Genomic DNA, 22,688 nt, shown 5'->3' with positions numbered 1-22,688 from the left:
CGGTAGCCATCTCTTGATTAAGGAAAAAATTTGGATCAATTACCTAGAAAGAACGTCTTGTTGCTTGAAGAAATAGCTTCGAAAAATTTGCAAAAACGCGTCTGAGAACTTCCTATTTAGGCCTAATTGAAATTATCCTAAAGGGGTAATTCTACGGGGTTAATTGATGCATCACCCAATGAGGTAATAGGGGAGTAATTCTTTTTAAGACTGCTAATTTATCTCTATAGTTAAAAATCACCTCAAATACCCTTCACTATCTCACAAACCTTCTCTCCCAATTCTGTACAATCATCTTCATTGGCTGCCTCTGAATAAACTCGAACTGCATCTTCTGTTCCACTAGCACGTACAAATGATCTTCCCTTACTATATCTTTTAACCACCTCATCAATCTTCTCTTGAACTCCAACAGGTTCAATTAGTCGTCTTTCTGCATCCGTAGTTTTAAAGACAAATCGATCGGCCACCTTCAACTTAAATAACTTATTGGCCAACTCGCTATAATCGTCTCCCCATTTCTCAACACTTTTCTTCATCAACTTTAGTGCTACAAGTACTGTAATTAAGTCACTGATTGAATCTCCTACTGCCTGATTGATCAAATCAACCAATAGAATCAACGTATCTACTGCTACCTGCTCTGAGGAGTTCTTGGCTTCATACTTCTTCAACTCTTCTAAGTACTTCTTTGAAAAAACAACCGTTCCATGGCCATTGGCCTCAAAATATATACCTACATCGAATTCAATAGCCTTTTCATGAAGATGCTTCACTCCTGTAGATGTAAAATAAACAGGAAGTCCCAATTTCTCGCGAATAAACTCAGTAGATGATCCATTCGAATAGGCAGTTTGTATAATTGCCGTGGTCACGTGTATGCCTTTCACGTGACACAATAACCCCCCTATCAAACTTGCAAAAAGTGTCGCGATTCTGTCCCCGTCCAAGAGCCGGAATTTACCTCCCTTATCCATGAAGTAGCACACTAATCGATCGGCATCTCCGTCAAAAGATGCATACAACTGGTCCGGGATTGGATTGCCAACACCATGTGGTAGCCTCTGATTCGTCTTAACGTAATCAGCTCCACAATCAACGTTTAATCTCAAAGGATGAGCGGTATCTCCATTAATCACGTGAAACGACATCACGTGATTCAACGCATTGATCTTTTGAAGTTTATCTCCTCCTATTCCATTAGCAGTGTCAACTGTAACTGCATCCAAACAGTCGTAGTTATTGATCTGAAGAATTTTCGTCACTGTTTTAATCAACTTATTGTAATAACCTTGTTCTGAGGCTACACCAAAAGAGCCATCGTTGCTACAACGAGTTATATAGTGAAGTTGGGGTGTAGTAAGCATTCCAAAGTCAGTGATATGACCATTCAAAGCATTAACACCGTCAATGACAGCACTAACAAGCCTAGGACCAGATTGACGTGTATCACGTGCAATTACAACCATAGGTACAATATCACGTGATTTCAAATAATTTTCTGGTAACCTTTCTTGAACCAGCTGGTTGAACTGATGCCAGTCTTTAGTGTTTGCAAGCTGATTGGCAAAGGGTTCCCAAGACTGAGGGAGCATCTCACCCATTGGATCAACGACTTTGACGCCGTTTTGGTCTGGAGGATTATGAGAAGCGGTGATAACAATACCGATAGTTTTACCGCCGAGACAAATTGATCTCAAAGTGGCAATAACGCCGACCTTGAAAGCCACAGAGTCCAACTGATCCCCAAAATATCTGAAACCCGCAGTTCCGTAAGCGTAATTGATACCAGAAGGAGCAGGGTATTTATTAAAAGCAGAATGAAGCGACATGACTTGCTACAGTAGTAAGAGAAAGAGTAAGAAGCAGAAGATCAAGGGACAGTTGATAAATACAAAGAGAAGACAGAACATGGACAGAACAGAACGGAAATGGAATGTAGTAAATAGATGTTGGATGTGGCGCAGTTGCGTGGCAGTGCAATTTGGTAAGAGATTTAACATCTGTGGCGGTGCAATTTGAGAACTTGGTAAGAGATCTCTTCTTCTTTATGGCACCTGCATTATCTGTCTACACCCGAGAAGAGATCCACGATCAGTATCCGGAGCTCTACTGTGAGCGAGAACAAGATGGGGGTAATTTGAGTCGGAAAAACTGCAAACTATTCTCATTGGTGCAGAATCAGTGTACATATGATGGAAATAAATGCGTTTGTGTTCCATTTAGGCGACTTTTTGCTCGTTGTTTGGACAAAGAGTTTGGTAGTCGACGAGAAGTGATTGGATACAAGCTTACACCTGCTCATGGAAGTCGGATGGTTGGACAGAACCTCAAAAACAGACGAGAGGTTTATCGAAACATAGAAATTACCGAAAAAGGAGATAATGAGTATGTGAAGATTCTTAATGGAGATAAGAAAGGGGATAAGGAGTTGTTGGAGGAATTTTTGAGGGCTGATAGGGTGTTTCAGAGGAAAGTTAAGGAGTATTACGAGAAGATGAAGTGATCGAAGCGACGATAGACGCGCCGATAATTGTATTTGTCGATTGCTTGTCGATCGTCGCGTCGACTATACATACTACCTATTCTTACTTCAACATATTAAGCTATATCCACTAAACTAACACCTAAAATGTCTCACCCTCCTCAGGCTGAGACAACTTTCTATTTAAACTCGAAGCCATCTCTTTCCTTAACTCTAACAACAAGATCTCCATGCTGTAGCTTCTCTTCCAATTCCTTAGTATGGGGAAATTATCGGGTTTGACACGACCACATGATTGGTCAACACAAGGCAAATTTATCTTAGAGATAAACTTAACCAAAGGAGGGGTATCGGGGTAAGTAGGCCCACACTCAATAGTTAAGGAGTAGATACGATTCTCGTGGGTTGAATTTGGAGGTCCCAAAATGGTGGCATTCCAATGAGTCAGAGTCATATCATCAGGATCACTTAGTCCATAGGAACAAGACTCTGCTCCGAGGCCTTTTTCACCCTTTTCGAGTTCTTCTAAAAGCTTGAAATTACGAGGACTATATTGTCAGTAATGTGGGTGCAATTGGGGGAGGTTTATGAGTTATACTTACACTTTGAACATGGTTGTAAGGAGGAACAGAGGAAGAAGCAGAGGTGAACTGGAACTGATGTATGAAGATTAATATTTGATGGTGCAGGGATGCGTTATTAAGAATGATGATAAATATCACGTGATATCAAACTGCATGACATATACATATATATATATATTTAAAGCTAAGAAAAGGGAACGCGTTGAATGGTTAAGAGATTAAGTAAGGTTGTTTGATTAGTATGGATGAAATAGAAAGATTAAAGAAGTTGAATGAGAAGTTATTTGAAGAGAATAAAGAATTACGGGGAGAAAATGAGCGGTTAACAGAGGAAAACCCTCGAAAACGAGTTAAAGTGTTGGAATTAAAGAACAATCCAGTGAACGAATTAAAATGGAAAAACAACTCGATGAACGAGAAGTTAGTTAAGGAAAACGAATGGTTGATCAGCAATCGAGCGGTTGGGAACACAACTGTTGAAAGACTGGAAATGGAGAAACACCAAGATAAGCTGGAGATAGAGCGATTACATAAGCAGTTAGAAAGATTGAAGGACAGATACAAGAAGAACATCAGACGATTTATGGAGATAGTTTATAAGATATTGGGATACAAGATTGAGTTTATTACGGAGGAGAGGTTACGAATTACACCTAAGCAGAAAAAAGAGAGTAGTATAGTGATAGATATAGGAGATTTGAAAGAGATGAGGTTAAATAGAGGAAAATTTAAGGATTTAAACTCGGAATTGGTCGACAATTTGGTGAAATTCTGGATATTAGACAAGAAAGAAATGAGTTGTTTCTTCAATGCCTTGAGTCTTGAATTGTACGAGCAGGAAAGGAAGGAGTAGCTGTGGTATTGGGGGTGCGGTGGTGGTGGGGGTGTACTGGGGGTGCTGAGAACTGCCGCTAATGCGTCGATTTGCGGGGCGACCGGGTGCGAAACCGGAGACAGAATGATCCGTTTTGGTCCGGCAAACGGGAAGGTCACGGAAAATCGTGACGGCACGTCCCACGGGGCAACACGGAAACGGGGCATTGCGGTGGAGGAGGCAACATGGAAACGGGGTAGCGCGGTGAACGGGACAACCCGGAAACGGGGCAACATGGAAACTTTGCAGCCCGGTGGAAATAAGGCAACCTGCACCCATCTACCCCGCAGATCTCCATACTATATAAACATGAAGAAATCGCCTATTTAATTTGCTATAATACAAAAGCGAAATACAGATCTTAACTACTAAACTTTTACAATGTCGTTTAGAAACATCGCTACCAGATCGCAATTGGCCACCAGGGCCTTTTCAGCCACCAGGGCTTATTCGTCGGGTTCAACGGTAAGTAGAAGAGCAAACAGCTACAAAGAGCGCCAATGAGCGACAAAGAGCGACAATAAGCGCCAGAGGGTTATCTAGTAATACAGTGTAATGGGTGTAATGGTTTGCTCAATGACTCACTCATTAGTGCTTATTTGCAAAATGTCGGCTCCGATAAGGTCACGCGTTTTAACAAAAGCAGATGTGGCTGATGAAAATCCGAAATACGATTACTAACAAATTATCTTAGGCTCTAAAAGAGAGATTTGCCGAGCTACTACCGGGTTGGCAATCGGAAGTTAAGGACTTGAAGAGTAAATATGGAGAGACGGTGATTGGTGAAGTGACGTTGAACCAGGCTTATGGTGGAATGAGAGGAATTAAAGGACTTGTTTGGGAAGGTTCTGTGTTGGATCCATACGAAGGTATCAGATTCAGAGGAAGGACGATTCCTGAGATCCAGAAGGTTCTACCAAAAGTAGAAGGAGGTGAAGAGCCATTACCAGAGGCATTATTCTGGTTATTATTGACCGGAGAAGTTCCTAGTTTTGAGCAAACCAAGTCTTTATCGGAAGATTTGGCCGCTAGATCGAAGTTACCAAAGCATGTAGAGGATTTATTGGACCATTGTCCAGCAACTTTGCATCCAATGGCCCAATTTTCCATTGGTATTAATGCCTTGGAATCGGAATCGGAGTTTGCCAAGGCTTATGCCAATGGTGTAGGTAAAAAAGAGTACTGGAAGTACACGTACGAGGATTCTATTAACCTATTAGCCAAATTGCCAACTATTGCAGCCAAGATCTACAGAAATGTGTTCAAGGACGGTAAAGTGGCTCCTGTAGATGGATCTGTTGACTACGCAAGGAACTTTGCTACTCAATTAGGCTTTGGATCTAACAAGGAATTCATCGAGTTGATGAGATTGTATTTGTGTATTCATTCGGACCACGAAGGTGGTAATGTGTCCGCTCATACTACTCACTTGGTCGGTTCTGCATTATCGTCGCCATATCTCTCTTTGGCAGCAGGTATGAACGGTTTGGCTGGTCCATTACATGGCAGAGCCAATCAGGAGGTTTTGGAATGGTTGGTTTCGATGAAAAAGGAGTTAAAAGGTGATTTTTCGAAAGAGAAGATCGAAAAATACCTTTGGAAGACTCTTAACTCCGGTAGAGTCATCCCAGGTTATGGTCATGCCGTTTTGAGGAAGACTGATCCTAGATATATGGCTCAGAGACAGTTTGCTTTGAAGCATATGAAAGATTACGACATGTTTAAGCTTGTTTCTACCATCTACGAAGTTGCTCCAAAGGTTTTGAAGGAACAGGGTAAGACCAAGAATCCATGGCCAAATGTTGACTCTCACTCAGGCATCTTGTTACAGTACTATGGATTGACTGAGCAGTCATTTTATACCGTTTTATTTGGTGTTGCAAGAGCTTTTGGTGTTCTTCCAGCCTTAATTATCGATAGAGGACTTGGATTCCCACTTGAGAGACCAAAGAGTTTCTCTACTGAGAAGTACAAGGAGCTAGTTGAGAGTCTTGCCAAGAAATAGCCAGGCTTATATACGATGTTTACTGAAGTACAATGTGTAGATAGCTTTTGACGCGTCGATCGTCTTGTCATTAACGATCTCGTCTATTTTATCAAGCGCTTAATATTTAAATAAATAAACACTAGAAGAACTTTTTTTTTGGCTGGTGAATTGATCTTAAAATATCTGGAGCTTTGTGCAACCGCTTGACCAGTTGTTTGACCAGTGTCTTGACCAGTTGCTTGACCAGTCGTGGCGTTTAATTGGCCTCTTATTGGGAGCTCTACAGCTTTATAGTGACAATGTCACTTACAGATTCATCATATTCATCGATCGACGATGATTCCGTTCTGCCGAGTGTTGGCGTACTTACTGACGCTACGAGTGACATGGAAACAAACAAACTACTTGATTCACAGTGGCTTAACGATGAAGATACTCTGGGAGATGCTGAGTCCACTGTCATAATGCACCATACTCCACCGGAACCGAATCAAGGTAACACCCGTGCACCAGCATATTCCATTTCTCCTTCCAATTCACCATTCACCATCCGAATCCACTCGTCCGTGTCAATTTTCATCTCCGAGACAGCCGAACTAGAGACCTCCATTGACTCAGCTCTTGACCAGTTCAAGTTCGCTCTGATTGGACTGTCCGAGACGATAAAGCCGACTTCGACTCCGTCCGCAGGATCAATTCGCACCACATTTTCCATCCTTATATCTGATACCCCCTACTACCACCTCATACACTCTCTACGGCCACCGCTATTGGCTAGATCGCTCCTCTATTATGCTCAATCTCATCTCTTTGAGCTTACATCCGTACACCAGAAGCTACTCATTCTTTTGGCCATCTCCGTCCTCAACATGCATCTCAACGCTCGACGTGTCGCACTCGGCGTTTACCTACGCGTGACCAAGAACCGTATGGTACAGTTTGTGCAGCTGAACGATCGTCTAGATGCAGTAATTGGCACCAAACTGAAAGCGCTATCGAATTATCGCTTACGTAATCAGAGTTTAGCATTGCAACGTTTATACGGGAACAACTGGACATATAAGCGGCAAAGACTACGCAATTCAGAATTCCGATTACGAAGTCTAATGAACACATTGATTGTGGCCTTCAACGATAGATTGACCAGACTATTACCGTTGATGGATGACTATAACGTTCTATACAGATATTTCCAACTGTACAAGATCGACGTTAGCAGTGAGCAGACTCTGTTTTTGAGGATTTTGAATCGACCAGAAATTTCAGTAAATGTGGGAAGAGAGTCTACCACAAGATTAAGGCCTCTCAGGCTTCGATCGTTGAATGTGGGAGGTTTGGGTCGATCGACGCAAGAGGCGATAGTACCATCTGTGAATTCTGTTCCTGAACTTAACCAGCTTCCCCCGGATTCCCTTACACTATTTAAGCAGCTTCGGCTGATACGAAAGATGTATATATGTTGCATTTTAACTCTTCTGGGCACGGGCAAGGTGCGAGCTGACGACGAGGAGGAAGAGGAAGTCGAAACGTCGGCGTCGTTTTTGAATTTTCTAAAAGGGAGGTTTAACGTCTCAGAAAAATATTTTAAGCACGTGACCCGAGCCACGCGACTTTTTCTCTGTATGAAGATGATGGAGCATATGGCAGAGTTAGTGAAGATTTTAGAGGGGGAAGTTGAAGAAGATGAAGTAATAAACGGTGTAGATAACTTGGATGAAGTCGGGGAAGATTATAGTATTGCGGAAGAGAGCGAGAATGAGGATTTAAGCGAGTTGGTGCAACTAATGGACAGTTTGAGCTACAAGTTAGGCATTTTGGAGCAGAATTCGAACACTATAAGCGTTTCGAAGGAGCTGAAAGGACTCAGGAGTGAATTTCAGAGGCTGTACGATTTATATGAAGAGAGTAGTGGAGATAATTGGAGAGAAGGGATAAAGAAGAGACGCTCTGACGAAATCAGTGACTTTAGAATTGGCCATAAAAGTGACCATAGAAAAAGCAGTGGTCTCAGCTTTGGTTTGTTGACAGTTGTTGATAAGGAAAACTGCAATAGTGATGAGGAGGAAATTGAAGGAGGACGGCAGGAAGCTAAAAACAAACTCTACGGGATGAGAGACATCCACTAATTAATGCACCCTGCATTAATTAGTTTTAAATGCATCACTTTATCTATCTACCCTTAATTTATGAACCTTATTCGTTCCCCTTTCGGAAGTTTCACACGACTACTGGTCGATCGTCAGTAAATTGCTTGAGCCGTTTTTCACCAATCACAAAGCAGAATTTTAATCGTCCTGCAGCTTAAGCTGCATGTCCCCCGATTCGGGCAGTTTCGGTTATCAGCGGCCAATCAAAGCTTTGCCACATCGATAAGGCGGACCGCCGTTTTCGTTCTCTAGCGGTGCGGAACCATTGATCCTGAAGACTCGTGAAGCGTATGTTTGATTCTACTGATTGAACTAACTTTTCCTAGCATCCTTACGATCTCGGCGCACCAATCTTTCCATCAATCGGAGCTCATCGTACTGTCAAATAATCGACTCCGATTTCTTAAGTCACCTTGCGGGCATCATTTACCTTTCTTTCTGTCTTCGCCGCCAACCAAACTTTTATTTTCTTTCCGCACATCGTTAAACTATGCAACGCAATTTCGGGTCTTTGTCGCAACCCGCGAGTCAATCACCGCCGTCGCTGCCGTCGCTGCCGTCTCCTGATCCTCTGGGCGACGTCTTAGGCGTCTCCGCTGTCATTGCCGCAGTCAATTCTAACACCGCCAACATCGCCGGCACTGCCATTGACACCACCACCACCGCCAACGTCTCCGACACCTCCGACACCTCCGCCACATCTTTGTGGAAGGTATATTCCAAAGCCAAGGCGGGGCTACCTTACCGCTCGCGGATGGAGAATTTAACATGGCGGCTGATGTACTTGAACATGCACAAGAGTTTTTATTATGGCGCCGCGAAAGCCACCGCGAACCCCGCTGCCGACATCGCCGACTTTGAGACCGCGAACGTCGAGCCCGCTATGTCGGACCGCCTTCATTCTACTGTGCGGTCATTTCAACCATCGTCTGTCGGCCATTCCAACTTGTCAGGCTGGCCGCAGTTTCCCGACTTGGGTCTAATAAACGGCGGGAAAACACCTCCTTCCGCATCCGCCATTGCACCGGCGGCATCGTCGCCCCCCGCGTCCTCAGCATATTTCTACTCCTCCGCAGCGATGGCTCCTTCGTCCCTTCCCGTGTCGGTGGATCGCCGCTCAGCTTCCACCGCGGACTTCAATTACATGGAACATATTAAAAACATCAGCGGCAGAACGAACATCGCCGCCGCTGCCGCCGACCGCGGTGGATCGCCAAACTCTTCCGCGTCTGGTTTCATGCGCAAAGAGATCTCTTCCGTCATTACGCCGCAATCTTCAAAGCTTTCTCAGTCACTGCGGAACGGAGGCGGGGTCGCTGGCGGAATTGCTGGCGGAAACGCTGGCGGCATGGTGCCGTCATTCGGCGGAGGCTCTTTTGGAGGTCCGCCCTCTCTTGTAGACAGCGCTGAACAGTCGCCAGACTTTGGCTTGGACTTTGATCCGCTGGCACTTGGCGGAGCTGGCGGTGATAACTTAAACGACGGCCATAATGGATCGCTCAGCGGCCCCTCCAACGGGTCTCCTTTTGGAACCGCCGCTTCCGCTGTATCGTCGTCGGTGCCGCCGTACCTCAACACTTCCACCAGCTTGACGAACATCGCATCCGCTGTACCGCCCCTAGGTTCGGCCCCCGCCTTACAGTTCGACCGCTCTTTCCATCCTCAGACTGTTTCTCAGTCTCAGTCGGCGTTCACTTATGACATGCTCGAGTCTCCGTCGCGGACTTCCAGCAGTGTAGGAGATTCTTCATTTAACCCGCGATTTCCGGGCCCAAACCCCGCCGCCGGACAGTTCCGCATCGACCCCGACGGCGATATGAACATGTTCGAAAGCAGCTTCCAGCAGATGTACTCCGATGGGGACTTGATCGGTTCCAGGGCCACCAGTGCCGCCAGGGCCGCCAATGACTTCAGGCCGCAAAACCCCCGCTCGTCCTCGCTTCGGCGATCGTCTACGCGGTCGCGGTTCAAGTCAAGCGGGGCGGAATCTCATAGTGGAACGCCGACCCCGGGCAGCTCCGACAATACCGCGATACCCCGCAAGTCGGAGGGAGAACAAATCTCTTGTACAAACTGCCATACGAAAACTACTCCGCTCTGGCGGCGGAACCCTGAGGGCCAGCCGCTCTGCAATGCCTGCGGTTTGTTTCTGAAATTACACGGCGTGGTGAGACCGTTATCGCTGAAGACCGATGTCATCAAGAAGCGGCAGCGGGGCGGGCGATTAAAGAGGACCAAGAAGACTGACGGGGACGATTTGCATCCTACTCCGATGATGATTGGAAAGAAGAGCGGCGAGTACGTCCGTCAGGGTAGTGCGCGGCGGCGGCTGCGGTCAACCAGGAAAGAGGTGTTGGTCAAATCGGCCGTCCCGGCACCTTCCTCCGTCATGTCCTCCGCAGGTGGCGCTTCAGTAGACTCTGATTTGCTGCTTTCACCGTCCATTGAAGGTTTCGACATCGACTCGCTTCTCGGCACGGGGAAGAATCCAAATCTTCCGCCGACGAGAGGCGGCGCTCCGCCCGAAAATCCGTCAGTGACTCCTTCGGAGAGTTCGGGCGGAACCACGGGCGGAACCTCTGGCGGAGTTCCCAGAGCCCCCGGTGGGCCTCTCCACACTTCCCAGTATCAGCATGGCGGCCCGCAAAATCCAGCAAGCACTGTGAAAGGCGGAAAGGATAACTGGGATTGGCTTACAATGGCCCTATAAAACCCCGTGATCTGGCATCAGTGATCGGATATAATAAAGTACGACGGTTTATCAGTAATTAAGTATAGAGATAAGCAGTTAATTGAGTAATGATGAAGATAAGGCCAGCTAAAGCAGTAATCACATGATCTGCATCACGTGACATGAATAATTTATGTAAGCCACGTGATATCGGAACAGCTTCCCCTTTTGGAAATCTCGCGATTCGCTATCAAGCTGATGTCCAAAACTTTTCAGTACTGTTCATCATCCGTTACTTAACTTTTCCTGAATATTGACACAAATTGACAGCTATAAAATGACATTTGATGACAAATTGGGAATGAAAGTGGCTCTAGAAGAGGCCAAAAAAGGTAAGCTTTTTTTACACCTATTAATCGGTATTTATACTGCCCTTACTAACTGCTGCTAGGCTTCTCGGAAGGTGGTGTACCAATTGGTGCCTGTCTTCTTTCCGAAGAGGGTCTCGTCGTTGGAAGAGGACACAATATGAGGGTCCAGAAATCATCTGCTACACTTCACGGCGAGACGTCCTGCTTTGAAAACGCAGGAAGACTTCCTGCTTCCGTCTATAAGAAGTGTACGGTAAGCATCCTTACACCAGTAATGGTGAGTCACAAATTCAGGGGTTATCTCCATACTAACGAAGCAATATCTAGTTGTACACCACTCTTTCTCCTTGTTCTATGTGTAGTGGAGCTGCTCTTTTGTTCAAGATTCCAAGGATTGTCTTGGGAGAAAACGAGACTTATCTCGGTAGTGAAGAATGGCTCTCTAAGAATGGAGTCGAGGTTGTTAATGTTCATAGTAAGGAGTGTAAGAATCTTATGGACAGGTTTATTAAGGAGAAGCCAGAGGTTTGGAATGAGGATATAGGTGAGTAGTGAGCAAAAGGTCACGTGACTCAAGTTTTATTTTATATCACGTGATGATAATTACGTAATAAACCTCAACAGATTTTCATCTACTTTAAAGATGCTTTACTTTGTTCTTTCTTGACGTTGGGAAGGATGAAACGAGAATTAAGTAAGGAGATAGAGAATGCAAACAAAAAAGCCAAGACCATAGTACCTAATTACACTATCTATGTGAGGAATCTTAATGATGATATCCCGAGAAAGATAATGAAGCAGAGTTTGTATGTACTTTTTTCGACATACTGTCAAGTCTCAAAGGTGTTTTATGGGAAGTCACGTGGTCAAGCTTGGTTGAAGGTGAAAACGATAGAAGAGGCGGAATTGGCATTGGTGAGGTTAAAAGGGATGACGATTTTTGGAAAAAAGATTGAGATGGAATTTGCAAAGGGTCAATTGGAATAGGCAACATGATGAGCGAAAGGGGAAATAAATGAAGCAAAAGGGGAATGAAGATTTGGATTACCGAATAGGGAGAATATGCCGCACCCATCAACTTACAGCTATTCTGCTTCAATCCTATGCTAGTATACTGACTAGAGTCATGCGCGTATCTATAATATATACTACCCCTAGGTGATTACTATTACTAACGTACTTGACTTATATTCGTTACCTCCTTCCCCTACTTAACCTCCACTTCTCATCCCTATCAAACCTATCCCATAACGGCTCTATTTTTTCTCTCTTCTTAGCCAAACTCATCTCTCCTTTCTCTGCCTCTTTATAAAACTTTGAAGCATATTCAATCAACCATTTACCCTCTATCTTAGTAACACAATGCATATACTCCTTATTGGTAAGAATAAGTGTATGATAAATCACATAATCCACAGCTCCCTTTCTAAATAACGCTGAAGATGGATGTATATGAACCGGTGTATTCTCCACCAACGTTCTAAACGTTCCTTCATCTTCCAGGTGGCTCCCATTGGTGACTCGTTTGGCACAGTTTTTAAAGAATCCTGAAACAAAAGCCTTTCGAACTTGATTTCTGTCACCTTGACAGGAAATTATACGTCCACTTATTCTTTCTTCCTTCATATCAAGCTTTTCAAGTATTGTAATGAGCTGCTTCTTCACGTCCTGAGTCTTTTTCAACGACTTTTCATGAATATAATGATCTTTGCACCATGTCTTACTATATCCAGAAGCCTTCCATTTCTCATACACATTAAGTAACGTCAAATGGTCTCCTGTATAATCATCAAACTGCTGCTTGGCTCGATCTGCCTTTTCTCGTTGTTCCCGAGGCCTGTAAAATACCTCTGGAACGGAAAGCATCGAGATTATTACTATAACCTCATAGCTGCATCTCATTCCTACTGACTGAATCAACGTCTTGGAGAGCAATGGTTCCATAGGAAAGTATGACATGTATTTACCTGTCCTTGTAATATGTCCTCGTTCATCCAAGGCATCGAGAATGTACAACTCTTGCAACGCAGACATGATAGACTCATCTTCTGGTCTGTCCATAAACCCAAAGTTCAACACATCTTCGATCTTCATCGCTTTCAACATTAATACGGTATTGCTGAGGTTCTGACGCTGGATTTCCGGAACTGTATTGGCAGCCATTTCGTGTTGAAAGGCATGCTTCGTATATAGCCTGTAACAGATACCTGGACCTGTTCTTCCAGCACGTCCGGAACGCTGGTCAGCCTGTGCACGTGATATTGGTTGAACTATAAGAGAGTCCATTCCCAACTTTGCGTCATAGGCGTTGACCTTGACAAATCCAGGATCAACCACATAGTATATGCCATCTATGGTAATGGAAGTCTCTGCTATGTTTGTAGCCACTACCACCTTACGCTTTCCAGAAGGAGTGGGCTCGAATATCCGGCTCTGCATCTCGGAAGGCATTGCACTATAGATTGGAAGGATTAAAAGTTCCGATAAAGATGGATCTGACTTGTATAGAGTAGTCATCTTCGAAGTAATGGTCTCGCAACAAGTCTCGATTTCTTCTCGTCCTGTTAGAAACACTAAGATATCACCCGGTGGGTTGTTTACGTGAATGTCCACCACGGTGTCGATAGTAGCCGCTATATAGTCGATTTCCGGCTGTTTGGTGTAGTATATTTTAACGGGGAAGGTCCTTCCTCTGATGTGGAACACCGGACAGCCATCAAAGTATTTAGAGAACTTTTTGCTGTCAAGTGTAGCTGAAGTGACTATCAACTTCAAGGCTCCATTGCGTCGTTTCACAGCCTTACGGAGTAACGCAAAGAGAACATCAGTAGCTACGGTTCTTTCGTGGGCCTCGTCAAGCATGATAACAGAATATTTGGTCATGTCCGGATCTATTAAAGCCTCACGCTCAAGCATACCGTCTGTCATATACTTGATGGTTGTGGTTTTGGTGGTACAATCTTCAAATCGGATCTGGTATCCCACTTCGTCTCCCATTCGGCATCCCACCTCTTCACTGACTCTTTTGGCAACACTGATGGCTGCAACACGTCTTGGTTGAGTACATCCAATGATTCCCTTGTTACCATAACCGTTCTCTGCAAGATATTGGGTGATCTGTGTGGATTTGCCACTACCAGTCTCCCCTACAACCACCAGCATATCGTTTTGGTCTACTAGCTGCATCAACTCATCTCGTACAGAGTATATAGGTAATGATTCTCGTTGTTCTCGAATACTTTTATGAGAGTGTATACCATAGGAGATGTTAGTCGGTGGTCTCTGTGGTTTCTGTGGTGTCTGTGGTGTCTGTAGTGTCTCTCGTCTAGTGTCCGATCTCGTGTCTTGGCTCAGCTCCCGTCTCTGTTTCATCTTCTTTTCACGTGCTTCGGCCATGAATCGAGACCCTTTTAGAGCGATTCTTTCCATTGATTGGTCCTTAAGTTTCGAGGCTCGAATCGGCACTCGGTTCTTACTCTTAGTCTTTAATTTGCTGCTACCAGCAAGAAAAGGAGGTAGTTTTCCGTTCAATTGAATCTCAACCTCATCATGTTCTTGAGATTCAACTTCTGCATCTTCAACTTCCGCAAATGGATCTTCCAGATCTTTCTGAATACGAGGTCGTTTGATTCCATATGCTTGTTGTAATTGGTTGATTTCCCAAGGGTCCATCTTTATGACTTTACGCGTACTTTATGAGCGTACTTTATGAGCGTACTCTATGAGCGTACTCTATGAGCGTAGCGAATAAAGTGAGTGGACAAGTTGATTAAGTTGAGAAGTTAATTAAGTTGAGAAGTTGATTAAGTTGAGAAGTTGATTAAGGTCAGACTTATGAAAAAGTTATGTGCGATGATGAAGATGATTAGACAAAGAAGATCAATGATCTCAGAGAAAATAGTCTTTTGTTAAGTTGAAAATTACTTTATTAGTGAGCCTCATGAAAGAGATGATTGAATTTGATCCATTAAAATCAGTTTGTATTAAATCGTGAATCTCTATTAGATGTGATTTATGGTGTTTTAATAATCTTCTATATTTTCTAGATCGTTCTTTGATCGGTCTTTGATCACTATTCTAATCCCTTTTCGTCCCCCTTCTCTCCTAATACTCTTCTCTCTTAATACTCTTCTCTCCTAATACTCTTCTCTCCTAATACTCTTCTCTCCTAATACTCTTCTCTTCTAATACTCTTCTCTCCTAATACTCTTCTCTCCTAATACTCTTCTCTCCTAATACTCTTCTCTCCTAATACTCTTCTCTCCTAATACTCTTCTCTCCTAATACTCTTCTACACGCACCTCGTTCGCTACGCTCACGATGTGCAAGGCTCATAAGATCACCCAAAGTTTCCTCGATGTCATCCACCTAAGCACCATCACTCCCCCCGCAGAAGCAAATGCCATCACTCCCACAAATATAGCCAACTTATCAAACCCTTCCACTCCCGTGGCATTACCCTTCGGTATAAACGTACCACAGATAGCAGAACCTATTAGAGCTGCAACACCACCACTTGCAAAGAAGAAGGAAAGACATGATTGAACATCATCTGCCTCAAATACTTGTCCCACCATAGCTGGAGAAAGTGACACCGGACCACCGGTAGCGATTGCCCAAGTGATGATATATGCAAGAACTGCACCCGTGGATCTGGCTGGTATCCATAGGGCCAACGGTAGGATTCCTGAAAGCAAAATAAAGCCGATGTCCATGTTCATTATGCCCACGGAGTCGCCAATATAGCCTGTAATCACTCTGGAAAAGCCAGTAATAGCATTAACTATGGGGATATTGTACTCCTGAATCGGGTTGGCCACATTGGCTCTATTGCAGAACAAATCCAAATAGAACAACCCGGGAAAAAGTGACAAGACAAAAGAGAACCAGATAAAACAAAGCACCAACATCCTTCGATCTTTAAGGACCCTGAAGTTCAACCGCAATATGTTCTGGCCTGGCCGTCTTTTTGGAGGAGGATGCCGTGGCTTCAAGAAGATCGTCGCAAACACCGTCATCGGTAAATATATGAAGCCTATGATTCGGTTGGCCCAAGGGAATCCTATACGCTTGATTAATTCTCTAGCAGCTATCGGCCAGTAAACTCCAGCTATAGATGCCCCAGCAGTAATAATACCCTGGACTAATGCCTTCCTTTTATAAAAGTACTGAAAAAGAACTCCCGACGAATGGATGTACATTGTGCCCGAGCCAATTCCAAACATCACTCCTTGGATCACATACAACTGCCATGGATCATTGGTTAGTGACAAGAAGAAGAAGCTTAGTGCACATAGTAACCCTCCAATGGCCACCATTAGCTGTGGTCCTACGTAATACATACACATCGTCGACGGAATACCAAATATAAACGTGAAACCGGCCTGAATAGACCCGATCATAGAGAGGCTACTGCTACTTACCTCCAAATATCGATGCTCATAGTATGTTAAGTAGACGCTGAAACTGTTCGTCATACCAAACGACATCGCCATGCATACTGATGCTGCTGCTACAACCATCCATGCAGTCCATCCCCCTTCAGGATAATCGGGTTCCTCGGCTTCCTCAAGTTCACCGGGTCCATAATGTTCCTCGGCTTCTTCCAGTTCCTCCGGGTCATCGTGCTCCTCCAGCCCGTCGTGCTCCTCCAGCTCATCATGCTCCTCCAGCTCATCGATCCTTTTGCCTTTCTCAGTCACTAACATCGCTGCTCTGTCCTTCAACAAAAGCTAACGGCATCTACTGTACTCTTGTCCAGAATGCTAACAGATTTGAAGGTCCCCTCAGTCTTATCTCCGATACTCCCCTTAAAGAAAAAACACCGACATTTCCGCATCTACGGATAAACTACGCTTAACTCCTATTACTAATTACCCTAAACTATTTCCCGTAATGCCATGGAATGTCAAACTTTGGTAGTATCAATTCAATCAATTGAAACCTCCCCTCATCATGTAATCCCGCATTAACTAAGTTGCTCAACTGCTTACTACTGGTAATTTGTAGAGATCTCGACTTCTCTTCGTTGATATCTCCGAACACCTTCAGCATCTTTGTCCATTGCCAATTACCGCATATGTCGTTGTATCCTGAATATGGGCCTTTTATGGCTCTTTCAATAGTGTAGCCAGAATTATTTAGCATTATCATGATAGCATCAACTTCGTATCTTATCATAGACGTCAATTCTTGAAGCGACATCTGTGCTGATCCATCTCCTTCCACTGTAATCACTTTCCCGGGCATTTGAAAATCTCTCAACGCTAAACAAGCTCCTAGAGTGGCAGGTAACGCATAACCAATTGAACCCCAGTAACATTGGCTAACCATACGAGCATCGTTCATGTTAAGCTGGAAAGCTCCGGTCATGAAGGAGCATGTTTCTACAATCAAAATATCGTCTGGTTGAAGTAAATTTTCCAAACTTCTTCCTAGATCTGCTTCAGTAAGAGGTGCCTCTATATTCGATTGTACTTTCTGAAGACTTTGCTTCTCTATTGACTTGTATCTGACCGAACTGTTGATCCGAGAAGCATCCAGTTTCTCAATCAACTTAGGTAGAACGTCCATAAACGTAACTCCAGTGTACATCTTCTTTCCAATGCGAATATACTGAGGGTTCAAGTCAATAATCTTGCTCTCATCAAGTTTATAGGAGAAGAAGCCGCAGTTCATCTCATTGGCGAAGCTACCGACATAAAGAACCAAGTCTGATGCCTCTATGGCCTCGGAAACCTGCTTACTTCCCACCTTTCCGGCATATGTACCAACAAATCTGTCAGTATCTTCACTAAATATACCCTTGGCCATGTAAGTATCAAACAAATTTACCTTATCGTTTAACAACTTGACCAGTTTTTCAAATGGCTTCTCCATCCGGAACTTGGAGATGAAAGCATCTGCCAAAATGGACACATTCTGCTTAGAATATATCCTTTCTAGAATTTCTGAAACAACAGAGTCAACAAGTTGTTCATTTCCACTGTCGTAGCTTTTCTTCAAAGGCTTATCGTTCAAACGACTGAAAGGAACTTTCATCTCGGTTAAATCGCATGGCAAAAAGATATATCCCGGTCTAGACTCCCTCCAAACTGATTCAAGAACATTGTCAACGCTGTCGCAAGTCTTGGCAATATCCCCATCTTCGATAGAAGCACTGGCCACACTGAAAGTCTGAGCCAATTTTTCATAGACGTAATGATCCGGTTTCTGGTACATCTTCCGGTTAGTAATCAAATGATGGAAGTTTTTTACAAGATTACTCCTCTTTTCTGGAAGAGGTGAAGTACCAACTATATGAACTACAGGAACAAATTCCGAGTAGGCCCCGGCAATTCCGTTCAAAGCACTCAACTCTCCAACTCCGAAAGTAGTCAAGACGGCTCCCATCTGTCTCGATGTTTTTGCATAAGCATCTGCTGCGTAAGCTGCGTTAAGCTCATTACAAGTTCCTATCCATTTGATGCTTTTGACGTCATATATGTGTTCTAATAACGAAAGATTGAAGTCCCCGGGGACTCCAAATACCGACTTCACTCCCATCTGGTAAAGTCGCTCGAATATATATTCGGAAATTGTTATTTCCGGGCATCTCGCGGAGTTAACATTAGAACTGGTATTATCTGTGCTCATGGAAAGAGCGTCCAATCTGATTGGTGCCATTGTGAGTAGTATAGTAAGTCACAAAAGTTTATTCATCTTGCTACTTTCCCAGTTTCCTTTACCTCCTTTTATACCATTTCGTGTTAAATATAAAATGCAAATATGGATGCGTCCGCGATTATCCGCATGTGCCGCGTTTATCCGGGAATAGCCGGTAACCACCTTCACCCCACCCCGCACCCTATGTCAAGCCTTCTCTATCCGTAGTTGATGCCTTAGCTGAGACGTAATGCCACGTAAATCCAACCGAAAGCTTGAATGGATTCTCCCTGACGTCATTGTAACTCCTCTCCGTCACCGTCTTGCTCGTAATCTTCTCGATTCTTCCTACAAACCATTCTCGTTCATTGAGATCGATGTAGTTGGAATCATCCTTCTCATTTTTCAAGTAATGATTAGGTGATCCAATATTGAACACTGCCCATGGTTGTTCCGGATTTCCAGCTGTATTACTCAACGTCTTGAGAAACAGTACCAAGTCTCCTACTTTAAAGTCTCGAATAGCCAATCTTTGGGACATCTCTTCACTTAAAGCTTTCATGTCACCCTTCTGTTGACTTTTCTCCTTCTGTAAACGCCTAGCCAGAGTTTCCACGTCATTGAACCGTCGGAAAACCTTTTCTACAACCATTTTGCTGTCCAAATATGCTAAGGAGCGGAACTCCATGTACTTGATGTTCATGTCCTCATCCACCTCTTCAAGTCGCTTCTTCGCCTCTTCAACTACATCCTCAGCCACAATCTGCATAGTCTCATCTCCACCTCTCGTGGCAATCTCTTTCTTCCGCCCTCTTAATCCTTTAACTCTTTTGATTGTCATTTTTCCTTCTTCTTTCACAACCAACAATCCCATACTTTCCAAAATTAAGCAGAAAGTACCTAAATCTTCACACAACCTTCCACTTAATTCACCTAATATTCTGTCAACTCCTTCTAATCTTCTTTCCTTCTCTTCCAACTTGTCTCCCAGTTCGATGTTGGTTTCTTCTAACTCTTCCAACTTTAATTTCAACTCATTAAGTTCTTGTTGATTCATCTGAGATTCCTTATTGAACTCCGATTCCTTCTGTGTTAAGTTCTCTAGCAAATCATCATTCATACTCTTCAGATCTCCATATTTCTTGTTCAATTGAAGTTTATCTTCTTTTAATCCTTTTAAATCTTTAGCCATCTCTACAATATTCTTCTCTTTCTCTGAATTCTCCTTCTTCGCCATCTCAAGTTCAAGATCTATATCTGCTTTCTCTTTTCTCAGCTCTTCTAATCCTTGTCTTTCCAATTCTTCCAATTTTACTTTTAAATTCTTGTTTTCTCTCTCTAGTTTGTCCAGTTTCTCATCCGGGTGACTTGGTGGCAGATTAATCAATTTATGCTCATTTTCAACAATCTCTTTTTCTCTATTGAATTCCATTTGTTTTGGCTTATGAGACCATTGAGCATTGAACTGCTTAAATGTTTCTTGATGAAGCAGATTCTCGAGTTTTCGAATTCTGTTCTCATATCCTTTGATTAGAGATTTGCTAGTCTGCTCTGTTGGTTCTGTTAGCCCTATCTTTCCTATCTTCTCTTCACCTACACCTTCTTCTTCACCCTTTATTTCAATTTTAACCCTTCCAATCTCAAAACTCTTTAGATACCTCTTCAAAAACTTCATATAACATGGATCCTCTCCATTAAAGCTTCCAAATCTGTCTCCTCTCACGTCTCCTTCTTTTTGCTCAACAATTCCCAAGTCATTCAGATACTTTATTAGTTGATCAATCACTTCACTATCAACTCCTTCATTCTGTAATGAGATGATATATCTAAAAACATCATCAACTTGAACTTGGGTACAAATCTCGATAAAGATATCACGGGGGCCTTGTTCATCTTGATTAATCACCTGAGCTTCTGCTGGACCAACACGTGATGGATGTCCATTGATATGCTGTAATAATTTGTTGAATGAATGAAGATAGTTACCAGTTTCCGGCACAATTGAAATGGATTTGGATCCAATTCGTTCTACCTTGACATCAACTGTGTTTTCGTCTACAAACTTCTTCTTTACAGTGTCATCCATCCATTTACTCTTCCCCTTTGCAATTCCAACACCTTCTACAAACTCTTCAAGCCATTTTTTACGATCCTCTTGCTCCATGTACCGCATCATTTCAAATACTTCACCAGATTTATGAACCAGCTTATTCAAGCAAAGTCCATGCTTGACATTACCCAAATTGGCTATTAACCAAATGCCAAATACTAATGGAAGATCAAAGATAAACGATAAGCCAAGCTCATGTTCTTTAAGTTGGTCCATTCTTTTACCGATGGATTCATTGAGAATCTTATTGGCTTCCATAGTCTTCAGTTGTAAATCAACCAACGTCACTAAAGTAGATTTAACCAATTTTTCTTGAAGCTTTCTTCGAAGTTCAAATCGTTTGATTTGAGACTCGTACATCTTTTTGGAAAGCTCTTCTATCTGAGGAACAAAATCCTGTACTTGCTGATGATACAATTGAACCAAGAGTTCGATCTTTAGTAGAGAAGCCCTCGATAAATTAGTAGAGCTACCGTTTTCTGTAGTGATAAGATCCTCAAATGAAGGTAGCTCCTTTGATGAAGACATCAATTGAGTAACCGATTGTTGTAGTGCTTTGAAATCTGCTTTATAAAGGCTGGCCAGTTTAGATTCTGCATCTTTATCGGCAGTCTTTTTCACGTACTGAAGCCTATAATAGTCGTATTCCTTAACCAATTCCTGCTTAGGAATGATAATTTCCGACTCTAGTTTGGTCCGAAGTGTTGCCAAGCCAGAATTGATCTGCTTAATGAGCAATTCTGCCTGAAATGCACTGTCAGAAGCGGTTTTTCCGTCTACCAAGTCGATTAACATTAGTTGATTCGGGTTCTGTTGCAAATAGAACTTGATTTGACCCAATTTATCATACTGTAGCTTCCAGTTCTCGTGCAGGCTGTGTGCTCTTACAACGATAAACTCATCAATAAGACCGTTAAACCGCTTTTCTACACCTTTAAACATCAAGTTGACATACTGAATCAGTACGTTGAGAGAGGTGAGCATATTTTCTACCTGTTCATTACCATCAATCATCTTTTCATCAAATAGAGTACTCTTAAAATCGGATAACAAAGCAGAAGCCCATGCATAGGTCCTCTTTAGACTATTTAGAAGCAAACGAAGACTTCCAAAATCGATATCTGTAGATTTAACTACCTGCAACAAGCCATCGATAACGTCATCCATCTTAGGCAAGTCGATAGGAGCCGAAAGAGGACGTATCATGTTAATCAACTCATCATGACCAAGATCATGCAACAAATCTGACGTCATGGTCTCCGAAAGATCGGAATTGACTAGATTCGGATTGAAGAACTTTCGATCAAACACAAAGATCTCGTTGATTTCGTCATGCACAAGCATGGAGAACTTGAACTTGATGCCAAAAGGAGTAAGAAGAAATAGATTATCCACAGACATACTGAAGGATTTGGCTATAAACAGTTTGAGCGAGTCCAAATTGGTAAAGTTAAAGCCATTAGTGTACAACCGTCCACCAGTAAGAGCATTGTAGATGGATACTGTATCGAGAATGTCTGCATCTTCATGGAATCCACCCATATCTGCTCTAAGCGATGACATCATAGAGATTGGATTCATGGAGGTCAGGATATCGAGGGAATGAGACAAATGAGACCAATGAGACCAATGGGACCAATGAGACCAATGAGATCAGTTAATGAAGTCAGAAGCCAGGAAGAACAATCGTGCTGGTGTCAGACCTATCACTTATCTACTTTGCCTTTGCTTATCTTTCTGGTGTACGGATGTATGAATGAGATGGCCATCTCGAGGCTTTCCTGTTCTTCCTTCTGCCTGCTCTCCTTCCGCCTG

General features: G+C 43.2%; 11 protein-coding genes across 11 annotated transcripts; 5 read left to right on the top strand and 6 right to left on the bottom strand.

Annotated features, from left to right (window-relative positions):
* Positions 1-242: 242 nt before the first annotated feature.
* On the bottom strand, positions 243-1,832 carry FOA43_002976 (uncharacterized protein; the record flags this gene model as incomplete). Its single annotated transcript, XM_038923256.1, has 1 exon — positions 243-1,832. The coding sequence occupies one exon, from the start codon at positions 1,830-1,832 to the stop codon at positions 243-245; it is 1,590 nt and encodes a 529-aa protein (XP_038779184.1).
* Positions 1,833-2,129: 297 nt separating this feature from the next.
* On the top strand, positions 2,130-2,506 carry FOA43_002975 (uncharacterized protein; the record flags this gene model as incomplete). The annotated part of the gene is made up of 2 exons (XM_038923255.1): positions 2,130-2,135; positions 2,180-2,506. 2 exons carry the CDS (start codon positions 2,130-2,132, stop codon positions 2,504-2,506), a joined length of 333 nt encoding a protein of 110 aa, XP_038779183.1.
* Positions 2,507-2,627: 121 nt separating this feature from the next.
* MMS2 (E2 ubiquitin-conjugating protein mms2) lies at positions 2,628-3,098 on the bottom strand (the record flags this gene model as incomplete). The annotated part of the gene is made up of 2 exons (XM_038923254.1): positions 2,628-3,033; positions 3,088-3,098. The coding sequence occupies 2 exons, from the start codon at positions 3,096-3,098 to the stop codon at positions 2,628-2,630; spliced, it is 417 nt and encodes a 138-aa protein (XP_038779182.1).
* A 212-nt stretch (positions 3,099-3,310) lies between these two features.
* On the top strand, positions 3,311-3,922 carry FOA43_002973 (uncharacterized protein; the record flags this gene model as incomplete). Its single annotated transcript, XM_038923253.1, has 1 exon — positions 3,311-3,922. One exon carries the CDS (start codon positions 3,311-3,313, stop codon positions 3,920-3,922), a length of 612 nt encoding a protein of 203 aa, XP_038779181.1.
* Positions 3,923-4,324: 402 nt separating this feature from the next.
* Positions 4,325-5,948, top strand: FOA43_002972 (uncharacterized protein; the record flags this gene model as incomplete). Its single annotated transcript, XM_038923252.1, has 2 exons — positions 4,325-4,408; positions 4,638-5,948. 2 exons carry the CDS (start codon positions 4,325-4,327, stop codon positions 5,946-5,948), a joined length of 1,395 nt encoding a protein of 464 aa, XP_038779180.1.
* A 945-nt stretch (positions 5,949-6,893) lies between these two features.
* Positions 6,894-8,056, top strand: FOA43_002971 (uncharacterized protein; the record flags this gene model as incomplete). The annotated part of the gene is made up of 2 exons (XM_038923251.1): positions 6,894-6,898; positions 7,033-8,056. The coding sequence occupies 2 exons, from the start codon at positions 6,894-6,896 to the stop codon at positions 8,054-8,056; spliced, it is 1,029 nt and encodes a 342-aa protein (XP_038779179.1).
* Positions 8,057-9,155: 1,099 nt separating this feature from the next.
* FOA43_002970 (uncharacterized protein) lies at positions 9,156-11,671 on the top strand (the record flags this gene model as incomplete). Its single annotated transcript, XM_038923250.1, has 4 exons — positions 9,156-10,375; positions 11,079-11,140; positions 11,200-11,372; positions 11,447-11,671. The coding sequence occupies 4 exons, from the start codon at positions 9,156-9,158 to the stop codon at positions 11,669-11,671; spliced, it is 1,680 nt and encodes a 559-aa protein (XP_038779178.1).
* A 642-nt stretch (positions 11,672-12,313) lies between these two features.
* Positions 12,314-14,670, bottom strand: FOA43_002969 (uncharacterized protein; the record flags this gene model as incomplete). Its single annotated transcript, XM_038923249.1, has 2 exons — positions 12,314-14,615; positions 14,663-14,670. 2 exons carry the CDS (start codon positions 14,668-14,670, stop codon positions 12,314-12,316), a joined length of 2,310 nt encoding a protein of 769 aa, XP_038779177.1.
* A 780-nt stretch (positions 14,671-15,450) lies between these two features.
* FOA43_002968 (uncharacterized protein) lies at positions 15,451-16,827 on the bottom strand (the record flags this gene model as incomplete). Its single annotated transcript, XM_038923248.1, has 1 exon — positions 15,451-16,827. The coding sequence occupies one exon, from the start codon at positions 16,825-16,827 to the stop codon at positions 15,451-15,453; it is 1,377 nt and encodes a 458-aa protein (XP_038779176.1).
* A 175-nt stretch (positions 16,828-17,002) lies between these two features.
* Positions 17,003-18,784, bottom strand: FOA43_002967 (uncharacterized protein; the record flags this gene model as incomplete). The annotated part of the gene is made up of 1 exon (XM_038923247.1): positions 17,003-18,784. One exon carries the CDS (start codon positions 18,782-18,784, stop codon positions 17,003-17,005), a length of 1,782 nt encoding a protein of 593 aa, XP_038779175.1.
* A 181-nt stretch (positions 18,785-18,965) lies between these two features.
* FOA43_002966 (uncharacterized protein) lies at positions 18,966-22,436 on the bottom strand (the record flags this gene model as incomplete). Its single annotated transcript, XM_038923246.1, has 1 exon — positions 18,966-22,436. The coding sequence occupies one exon, from the start codon at positions 22,434-22,436 to the stop codon at positions 18,966-18,968; it is 3,471 nt and encodes a 1,156-aa protein (XP_038779174.1).
* Between the last annotated feature and the right edge of the window lie 252 nt (positions 22,437-22,688).

The sequence above is a fragment of the Brettanomyces nanus genome, chromosome 3, assembly GCF_011074865.1.
Source record: "Brettanomyces nanus chromosome 3, complete sequence".
Lineage (NCBI taxonomy): Eukaryota > Fungi > Ascomycota > Pichiomycetes > Pichiales > Pichiaceae > Brettanomyces > Brettanomyces nanus.
This window is presented reverse-complemented; position numbering and strand designations above follow the sequence as displayed.